Below are 11,475 nucleotides of genomic sequence, written 5' to 3'. Positions count from 1 at the left end.
CGTCCAATGGTGGTCAGGAACCTGTCGACATTGACCGGGGTCCCAAGCACTGGCTGGTCGCCACCAAACTGACATTTTACCCAATCAACGTGGTGAAACTTGACAATGTTGAAACAGATGAGGGGAATAGCAGACATTCATGTCTCCTATTTTGCCTCCTCCTTCAGCCATAATGGGCACAGGGCATGTAGTGCAAGGTCGTCATGCGGCATCCATAGGAACTACAACGTAAGATGTAATATAATCATCAGTATTAGTTACTTACGCTGGATATGTAAGGTATTTAGTTGTAACTGAATAATAGAATTTCACATATCTCATGTAACTGTAACTGATCCAATATCAGACGCCATCGGAGGACTCTCTATTTGTGCTGGTGCCTACTCTGCTGGGTCATACCTATCAACCTGTGGACATATGCAACAATAACAGTGTATTAATTTAGGCAAGACAAATCAATCAATTAGATAAATGAAGAAGAAGAAAACCATGAGTACTACTAGTTACCTCGCAACCATGGGATACATCAGAACCTGTCTCTCAGGTGGACACCACTGAGAAAATCTATGGTATATCCACGAAACTATCAGTGGAGTGCATCCGACAATGTATGTGGTGTCTCGATATGTTGCAGAGTAAAAGGAGTGGTAGGTCCATGTAAGCACATCGGACCCCCAAGACAGACCGCGGCACCTCTGAAAGTCATCCAATAGTGGCAGCTACCGGAGATGGAGCTGATTATTTGACTTGTCAATCATTAGGTAATCCCCAATAGCAACAGTATGTCACATCTCGTGTACTATCGTAGGATGGCTGGATCAGCGGTATTGGGCATATGCCAAACTCGATCCCAAAGCCATGTCAGCTTGATGGATAAGGACTCTTTCCTCTGCGCACCCTACTGTTGACCATGAGGCTGCTTGGCACCAAGTAGCTGCTACATCCAATCCCAGGTCGAGTGCCCATATCACGTCTGAAAATCACGAAATCATCCACTCACTGGCTTCCCATGCATGCGTAGTCCGAGGTGGTATGCAACATCTTGCAGGGTGATAGTGCACTCATCCCATGGAACGTGAAAAGTGTGGGTCTTCGAACGCCAGCGCTCAATGAATACCGTGATCAGGGAGTTGTCAAACACGAAGTCCATGAGCAACACCGTGTCGCCGAACCCAGCCTCCCTCAAGTAAGGGACAATGGGATCCGGTGGTGCAAGCATGTGGCTCACTTGCCTAGGGAGAAGTAGGCGAGGCTTTTGTTAAAAAAATTAAAAACTGGAATAAAAAATCTATTTTAAAAGTAAACATTTAAAAGTTGAAATAAAAAATAAAGAATATACTAAACAAGTATTCCACGTTTCATAACTCAGTTATAAATAGAATAATTAATTTTTAAAGATTGACAGTTCAAAAAAAAATATCGATTATTCGTAAGTCTCATTAAAACATTGAACAACAGTTAAAAAAGGTAATATACATAAAAATTAAATTAATTAAAAACAACATGAAATAACAATTTACTTATAATCTAACTAATAACTAAAATTACACATATCCATTAATTGGACTGAAAAAAGATATCTACCAATTTTTCAAAATTAAAATAAAAAATATAGAAATCAAATTAAATAAATAACATAAAACAATAAACATTTAGTTCATAAAATAAGTTAACTAAACCTTAAACCATACCTATCAAGTAACACTTAATAATAATACATTGTATCACCTAACATATATTAATTTATAAAAGTACCCTCACAATGACTATAAATATATGCTTATTTAACTTAACTTCAAATAACAATACTAACCTGGAAGTTGATTGTCTCAGCGATATGCCACGTCGCGTTCACGCGGTTGATGTCCTCATTTGCGCACACCATAATCTCCGAATACTTTGATAATATGATTAGAAAATGTTAGAAGTGGGAGAAAAGTATAAGAAATGGATGGAAATGGAAGTCAAACAGCGCTGCAAACGAGTTCTATATATAGACATGCCTATCACTTATCTCGTTTGCTAATGGCATATGACTACCTGATGTCGTGCCTCATCTCGTTTACAGTGTAAATGAAATACGCACATTTTTATTTTTTTATACTGTAAACAAGATAAGACATAGAATTTAAATCGATAAAAACACTATAAATTATATATTTTCGTAATTTAAAAATTTATTTTATTTATTTAAAAGAATCCAAAGAAAAAAAGGGGAGAAAGAGAGATATAACTATTGTTGTTGGTGTTCAATAATAAGACAAAAAGAGAAAGGAAAAGTATATGGAACCAACTAATAATCAGCCAAGAATGGAACAACATAGTTAATTATAATTAATTTAATTTTATTAATTTATAATTTAATTTGTTTTTTAAATTATTGTTGACAACATACAAAACATGAGGGAAGATACGATAGTCATAGGAGAGAATCACGGAAACAGATGCGCTGAGCATTCAGTTTCACTACCCTGGGTTACCCTTTCCAACTAGCGCCGTCATTCTTTTTCTCTCCCCCAAGAAGCATAGCCGCCTACCTCCTCCATCGTCTTCACCCAATCACTCAAGTTGTGTCACCGTCGTCACTCCTCAACCGTGGGGGCCGCTTTTCATTCACTAAGAAGCCGCCGTTGGTGCAACACGTCCCCGGATGCCTTGCATGCATGTCACGTTGATCATCATCACTTGCTTGAGACCGTCCACATCAAATGATATAAACCGGGGCTCCGTCCTTGCTTTTCCTCGGTGAGTGCCGCTTTTACTCTAAAAGGAAGAAGTGGCCGTCGCGGCGCAAATATTCGGGAAAAAAAATTCTCCATGGAACGCTCACTTTCGGAAGGGGAACCGAATAGCACAGTGATCAATGCTAGTGAAAGCAATGATGAATTGAATGATGATGGCGTTGTTAATCAAGAGGGTTCATTGGTATGTTGTATGTTGTATATGTTAGTCTTGAATTGCATGATGTTATATGAGAACCTGAAGTGTGAATGTTTCTTTTCCATGTTTTTAGATGTTTTTTAAATTTATTTCTTTGAAAAAAATGTGGCACACCGACATTGCTAGTGGACATGTTAATAAGATATGATTGCAATTGAATACATTGGGTTGTGGAGAAGGCTATGCTTAGCTAATGTCATTGATACTAAAAATTCCAATAGAGATAGACATAGATAGTGGATATGGAAATTAATTGGGTTGTGTGGAAGACATGTAAGATCTATGTTGGAAAAGACAAAATTATTGGTAGTTTATATTGCTCCTAAATGTGCGAATAGTCCAAGATCCATTTCAATCTCATTGTGTTGTCCGTCTATGTCACAATGCATGCAATCAATCACATGTTGTTAATGATTCATTGATTCCTAATAGAATTTTTTATTAAAATGTGTGTTGTGAAGGCTTCTTATTCATGGTAATTAGATGACTAGTTTTTGGAAAAATTTGGAGAAATAATTTGTTTACTTGAGATAGTTATAAAGTTTGATTGAGTGCTATATGTGTTTCCATTTATTTGTTGATATGTTTTGTTGGATTGCTTCATTATATAGTAATGGTCATAAGTAGATTAAAGTTTTGTCCCGATTGTCTTTAATTGAAGGTCGACGAAATCACCGACGCAATGGTGACGAGAAATGATGAGTTGGATTTAAGACACGAGGTTTGAAGTATTTCTTATTGTGTGTTAGCACGTTATAGTTACCACTTTGATATTATCTTTAATTTGTATTTGGTTCTGTGAATTGGCTTTATAGTTGCCAAATCATAGTGGGCTCAGTGAAGAGGAAATCTCAGTTATAGGAATGAGATTTGATTCGCTGCATTTGGCACAGGAGTTTTATGCAAGTTATGCAAAGAAATTGGGGTTTGTAACTAAAGTCAGGAACACGAACTTCAACAAGATGCGGAAGGACGCAAAGATACCCATTAATCAATCTCTTCACTGCACTCGAGAGGGTTATCGAGAATCTTGTGTTAAGGCAGTAACTAGGTCAAACAGAATAACAGCCACGAGATGCAAAGCAAGAATGTATGTCATGTTGGACAGGGAGAAGGAATGTTGGGTTGTGTCCAGGGTAGAATTGAGGCATTCTCACCCCTGTTCAGCTGAGAAAGCTGTGTCCACTATCATGAGTACTGGGAGCTGACCATGCATGCCAAGTGCATCATTACGGATAACGACGAGGCTGTCATAAGACCCAACAAGACATATCTAGCACTGACAAACGAAGTTGGTGGGTCTTCAAACCTGGGTTTCTCAGAAAAGGATGTCAGAAATTACATTACAAGCAATCTCCGATGCTCCGATGACAATGCGGACTTCAATGGGATGATGAATTATTTCGTTCAAATGAAGGAAATCAATCCCAACTTCTTTTATGCCATAGATGTTGACGATGCTAATAAATTTAGGAGTGCACTCTGGGTAGATGCAAGGTGCAGGGCTTCGTATGAATATTACAGAGATGTGGTGTCATTCGACACCACGTACAGGAGAAACAGGTCTGTATAATTATTGGTGAATTGCAGGAGCAGTTATCTGTTAAATTTGTCATGTTACCTTACATTTTCTTTTGATGTATTCTCAGGCATGGTCTACCGTTTGCATCCTTTGTCGGTGTAAACCACCATGGGAAGTCTACTCTTCTTGGCTGTGCTTTACTTGGCAGTGAGGAGATCCCTAATTTCGAGTGGGTGTTCACGCAGTGGGTGAGATGCATTGGGACTGCGCCAAAGGAGATCATCACTGACCAGTGCAAGGCGATGGCTGGTGCTATAAGGAAGGTCCTACCTGATACTGTCCACAGATGGTGCATATGGCACATAATGAAGAAAACACAATTCAAGCTTGGTGGCTACGCTAGGTACGGAGAGTTGAGTGCAATGATGAATCACATTGTGTATAACTCTCCTTCGAGTGAATCGTTTAAAGTTGATTGGGCTGCTTTCATAAAAAAATTTGCGTTAGGCCAGAACAGATGGTTAGCAGGTCTGTGATCGTTAAATTAAATCCTGTCTGTTGGTTTCATGTTGCCTATTTATTCATTTAATTTTATTACTGCCGGGTGTTTCCGTTATTATGTTTTTTTTCTTAAGAAACGTAACTGAATTTTCTACCTTGTTATGTCAGTGGATGTTCTTTTCAATACACATACTGATGTTTCTTTTCATAGTGTGTCTGGATATTTTTTTTATTTGTTTTATCGATGCTTTGTAAGCTGTCATCCTGTTGGAGGTGGAGCTGTTGTGCGTCCACTTGGTCGTCTTTCCTTTGATACCTGCCTACTCTCTCCACAGACTGAGCCCCCCTGTTTGAAGTGATAGCATGAACCAAATTAACTATAGCGAAGTAAATTTGTTAACATGATAAAGCATCGTGTTTACCCTCGGCGGCACCGAATCCTTTCGCCCACGCTTCTGTGGTACTTTTTTTCCCGTTTTCCTCCTTGCAGCTTGCGGTGAACGACCCTTTATGTCCTCAACTTCACCCTGTCTAGTCAAAAGATGTCCCTGGTTTAAGAAACGAAGAGAATCAATGATCTTAATCGAATCCCAAGGCACCTCCAAAAGAGAAACCCGAAACAGAATGATAAAACATCAAGAAACATACTTAGAGTCAACGAAAAAAGGAAAAAATAAAAAAACATATTGACTCATCTGATAGGCATTTTCGACCTTCATAGTGGCATAACTTAACCTTTTACGAGAGTGAAATGAGTATCTCGGATATAATATACTGCGCCTTCTTTTCTAGCCTCTCCGAGCTCCACGCATCGAGCCATGGCTCAGGCTCAAGACAGTTGTCGAGCAGACCGTATTGCAACCGCTGAAAATAGAGGATCTACACAGAGGACGGGCACAAGTCATTTTATACATGAAGGAAAACCAAGTTGAATATACTATTAAGTTGCACAGTTAGCATGAGATATGGTACAAGATTCTATAAGGCTGGCAGTCAATTGGAATATAGCAAGCGACATAGAACTAGTGACAAGAAACATTCAGATGAAATCATACACCGAAGCATCCAAAATTAGTAGACAAAGATTCAAGTAAATCATCAACATATCAGTAAATATCATACAAATAACAGTACTAGAGACTGAACTCTCCAAACTAATGTAAAGCAAATTACTATTATACAGTTTATTTTGTTCATAAAACAACGGCATACTGAATTTGGTAATGGTTATTGCGTCATACCAGCATGACAAACATGCAGCCTTCACACGTTTTTTTTCCTTTCAGCTTATACTTTTCGACTGCCTGGTCAAACCACTTCATAGTTTCCAACGGCCAATTGAATCTCCGTGGATCAAAAACATCTAACACGGCGTAGATGTGCCATGGAGAGAGAACCTGTTGAGTGGTGGGGCACATGAACATTTTCATCACCACCAGTAGAAAGTATCTCCTGAACTCTATTCTATCTGATTCTGTGGCCATTGGACAACTGTAAACTAAATCACAAAGCTCGGTTGTTGTCCGTCTATGGAACCTTTTTTGAATGGCCACGTGGGACTGATTACTCTCATCGAGAGCTGGAAATGGATCCCCTACAACATGTTCATGTGTTATTGCATGGTAATATTTCCATGCCCAAAGATATTTATGCCAGCACGCCTATGCAAGACTAGGTAATTAAGATATCGGAACTTACCTTGAGACGGAAGGCCGAAGACCTTCCCGATTAACTCAGCATTGAGGCGGATGTTGCCTATGTCGAGTACAAAAGTTCTCTGCTTTACTTGATATGACTCAGCCAGGTGAACCATGATGGCTTGCTTTACAGACCAATTTGGAACACGCCTCAAGAATCCGAATCCGATCTCATCAATCTCCGCAAGCTTCTCAACAGAGTTATTTTCAGATAGTGTTCTCATCATGTTATGTATGTAGCTGGGCGAGCATCGGGACTCTAACAATTTCTGTTAATTGTTACACAAACGGTAAGTCACACATACGATAATATGAATGGTAATCTGCGAATGGTAAACATCATGTTACCTTTTTCCCCATGTTGGTTGGTTTTGCTGCAAATCAATCCTGCTACGGTCTCACAGAAAACAGCCCCTAAACATTTAACGGAAACTGCTGTACAAACATCATAGGCAACATCAGAAGAGTTCTCAATAAAACATGGTTGATGATGCAACATGAAACCCACATCAATTAATACCATATCAAACCAACATTCGAAGTAGTAATTCTAACTACAGAAATATCCATTCGCTAGTTATAGCAATTTAGCAACATCCAACAAAGTGGTTCCTGAAGCTAATCATAGATTACAAAACAAGAATAAACCATTTCAAATTCTACGTTCTAGGTATCTAATAAACACCAAGAGATGTAGTAACACCACCAACAAATATTGGCGAAGAAATCAAATTTACTTGCTGGTTGTTTATAAAATCAGTTCAGACCCAATCTCAGTTCGAAAATAAATCACAATTATTGTTCTTTTAATTAGCTTGAGTGACTAATATTTCAATATACATATTCTTAATTTATTAAGTGCACGTACATATATGGAAATTGAATCCTTGCAAAGAACCGCTTACAGTTCAATTTGAAAAATGCATACCATAAGAAATTTGCAGTTGTGTCTATTTCAGGTACAAATGATCAGTGCATATAAATTTAATTTCTACGATAATAATATTTGCAAATGAAAATTAAGCTGTACTAAACAAATAAAATCATATTTAATATCAGTCATCACAGAACTCAGCTCGCTATGTTCCACCAACATCATGAGCTCACTGTATGTATAGTAAATAAAGCTCATCATCTATAATACAAGTACAAATTATTTAATCTTTATATAGGCTTAACTCTGGCAATTGATGAATTGCCTAAATTTTATTGGTGAAAAAATCAAATTTTCTTGCTGGTGGTTTATAAAATCAGCTCAAACCCAATTCCAGTTAGAAAATATATCACAATTACCATTGAAGTACCTATCTTACCCCCCAATGAATTTAAAAAAAAAAACACTTCTTAACCAAAGATTACAAATAAGCCCATAGCATAAAGCTCCAAGGAAGAAACACCATTCAACAATAAAACATGTATAAATAAAGACATGGTCTTTAAATATATGTTCCACTTGGTAAAGAACTACATACACCCAAAAAGGGTCAAACAGTAACAATTTCAGAAACAACAATAGCACCATTCACGTGTTCCTCATCAGCTTCTTTGGATTATCATCAAAGTTCTAATTTTATGTTTCTTGAAAACTTACAAACTCCAACAGATTTCATCTAAAACCTCGTATAAATGTGTAATCAGAAAATCAAACTTTTTTCGATTGGGTTTTATCTATTAAGAACAGACCCAAATTCAATTAGGGATCAAGAAAAAAAAAGTACCTGTAATGAAACTTCCGAATAATAGGAAAAGATACAGCTAATACTCTTGACAACCACCAGTGATGCACCGAGGTTATATTACCTGAGCAAAACCAACATAGAAGAAACACCCACTCAATTAAAATTCACCATTACCACTACACAGAAAATCACGTCCAATTCTGTTTTCAAAACATGCATAGGAAATCAGAGGAAACATCTACCATACCTGATAATTGGTGAGACGATCAGAAGATACTGGGCTGGAGAACTGGAGGAACACCGGCGGAAGGCGCAGCTGCAACAGGAGGCTTCCGATGCGCCGAGTATACTTGCATGCAGCCGCAGAGTTCCCGAAGGCGCGGAGGCGCGAGGCGGGTTGAGGCTTCAGCACGGGGTTGCGGCGGCCGGAGAGGACAGGGAAGAGGGTTCCGCGATTTTCCCGGTGGTGTGGCGCGTGTGAAGATGTTTTTGAAACTTCTGGTAAAACGGTGAAAGTAGGGTTTTTGATGAGGGTTATTCTGGTTTACCGTGGGTTAATTTTTGGGATGTTGGAGTCAATTGGGCTTCCGGTTCCAAGCCCAACTGCATTTGGCTGATTCTTGGCTTATAGAGAATTGGTTCCCTAGCATTATTGGAAGAGAAATGAAACATTATTTAAAAAAAAATTGTAATTTTAAACAAATAAACCATAATGGGTATTCTTTATAATTAGTTTAGACAATCGTTACACTACAATCTAATAATACATACACACTTAATAGCAAAAAGAAAAAAAATTTATTGGTAATTTAACTTTAGATATTTCTTCAAATATTATTATTTTTTAGGAATTATGGACATATTGAGAGCTAAATTATTAGAGCTTAATTTTAATATATTAACAATATAAAGAATTTTGTATAACTATCTAATTATATTCATATATTTAAATGACTTTTGAAATTATAAGTTTAAAAATTAATTATTTTTATAGATATAACAATACTAATTAGGTGTCTACATAAAACTATTTTATAGTGATAGAGCATGAAAATTGAACAAATTATTAATATCATAAGTTTTTGTAGACTAAAATTGTTAACTGTAATTCAATAAATTATTTGAATAAAAAGTGTTTCAAAGCATTTATTAAAATTATTATTAATTCATTATTTTGTATTTTTTTAATAAATATATTAAAAACTTAAATTTTATATATTTTACTTAAAAAATGCTGTACTCGTTAACTAAACCTATAAATTAAATGTCACTAACTAGCTACATGAGTTAAAGCATTTTTTATTTTTTCCTCTGCCGTGGGCATGCTGATTTTTTTTTTTTAATACTTCTTTGCAAAATCTGGAATCTGAATGTATTTTTACCTTTTTTTTTTTGGAATATCTCCTATTTTTCACTTATATATTTTTTTATTTTTCTTAAGTTGTGTTTGTTTATAAAGATAGGATACTGATACAGAAATACAAAATCGTGTTTGACAGAAGAGACATGAACAGAAATAATGTGTCCAGAAACACTGAATTAATATATTTTGTGTCTATCTTGACATGAAGGACACAAAAACACTAACAAAGAACACAACTTATTTTTCATTTTTTCTTTTATTATTCTTGTTAATTTTTCATAATTATAATTTTTATTATTATATTTTTCGTCTGAAATTTTTTGAATGAAAAAAAGAGCATAAATTGAATTTTTATAATTTGTTCTAGTTTATCACCAAATAGAATACAAGAACACAAAATTTTATGTCTCTGTCATTTATGTCTTATTTTTAGTATCTTGTCTTGTCCTGTTCTCAGAAACAAATGCAGCCTTAACTGACATCCATGGACCAAACAAATTTTCTACCTGATTCTCTGCTCTAACAGCAACGGTCGCATTATTTAAAGCATATTCCTTTCCTTTTTTGGAAGTATTCTGAGATTTTAATGTCCAGATTCTGATTTTGTGTGATTAATTGCTCTTTCCTGTTTTGTTGATTCTTACTATTAATGGTTTCTTGACTTTGCTCCTTTCCCTTTTCAGCATTTGTCGCTAAACCTCAATTTCCACCGACCGCTGCCGCTGCCACCGTGGGGCTGTCACCTGGTGATTTCTGATATTGATTCAGCTTGTGACCGTATCTCCCGCACTTAAAACAGATTTGGTGAAGGTCCTCGTATTCGATGTAAAATTCTTTGTCTAAAGTTGAGAAAAAGGGAACTAACGTGTTCCTTAGATCAATTTCGACGCAAATATGAGGAAATTTTTTTCTAGAGTGGATGGAGGTTAATTCGTCAACCTTAAGCATCGTACCCAAAGATTTTTCAACCTTCCAGAAAAAATATTGATTGTACAACTCTACTAGCAAATTAGGAATGCGCACCTACACAGCAATTTCTGCACTTGTGTTTCCATTGGCATAAAGAGGCGTCTCCATCTTTGCACAAGAAGATAGTGGTTCACGATCATTCATAGTCTCTCAAACAATGCATGATCACAGTCTTCTTGACTTCCGAAGCTCACGAGAAAGAAGTTTCCTACTAGATCCATGACCCGGATAAAGCCTTTCTTAGCCCACTGCACCCATCGGTCTATAGCTTGGAGATTAACCAGTTTTTCAAGAGACTTGACAATCAAGGAGAACTTCCATGGTCGACACCATTCTTCATATTCTTCTAGAGACACCTCAGTGTTAGGCTTTGGATTGAAGGAGTCTGATTCTCTATATTTATATCCATGGAGTCGAATTCAGCGATATAGTCTTCTGCCATAAGTTCAACAATTTTATCCGGATTTAATTTTTCAGATTTATTGTTGACTACCATGTCACGATATGATTTGTTCTGCTGTTGGCCAGTTTCTAGGACAATAATGTCCCTAATATGCTGATTGGTTATAGGAGCTTCATCTGACTCCATCTCTATTTTTGTAGACTTGTCCTCTATGTCTTTCATGAATCTTCATACTAATTAGCCCCATTCATCTTTATTTTTTTTGTGCTCCTCGTGATGAAATCCTCTTTTTCCGGCGATCTTTTGTCGACTTCAATAGATTGATTTTCGGTGTTTATAGGGAGAGAGAAACAAAGATATATTATTTTTTTTGTCTTTAAATCTTGGGTCCTCCTACAAAT

At 36.6% G+C, this 11,475-nt stretch overlaps 1 protein-coding gene across 1 annotated transcript; it reads left to right on the top strand.

The window, feature by feature from the left end:
* On the top strand, positions 2,818 to 4,148 carry LOC107647550 (protein FAR1-RELATED SEQUENCE 5-like). The gene is made up of 3 exons (XM_016351621.1): positions 2,818 to 2,925; positions 3,602 to 3,661; positions 3,756 to 4,148. The coding sequence occupies exons 1-3, from the start codon at positions 2,818 to 2,820 to the stop codon at positions 4,146 to 4,148; spliced, it is 561 nt and encodes a 186-aa protein (XP_016207107.1).

Source organism: Arachis ipaensis, chromosome B06 (assembly GCF_000816755.2).
Source record: "Arachis ipaensis cultivar K30076 chromosome B06, Araip1.1, whole genome shotgun sequence".
In the NCBI taxonomy this organism is placed as follows: Eukaryota; Viridiplantae; Streptophyta; class Magnoliopsida; order Fabales; family Fabaceae; genus Arachis; species Arachis ipaensis.
Note: the sequence above shows the minus strand (reverse complement) of the source record. Positions and strands in the feature narration are given on the sequence as shown.

Bases quoted from the DNA above. Each gene is read 5' to 3' on its own strand.
- LOC107647550 (XM_016351621.1), top strand. From the start codon at position 2,818: ATGGAACGCTCACTTTCGGAAGGGGAACCGAATAGCACAGTGATCAAT. The intron at 2,926-3,601 runs GTATGTTGTATG...CTTTAATTGAAG, and splicing joins TTAATCAAGAGGGTTCATTG to GTCGACGAAATCACCGACGC. The intron at 3,662-3,755 runs GTTTGAAGTATT...TTGGCTTTATAG, and splicing joins AGTTGGATTTAAGACACGAG to TTGCCAAATCATAGTGGGCT.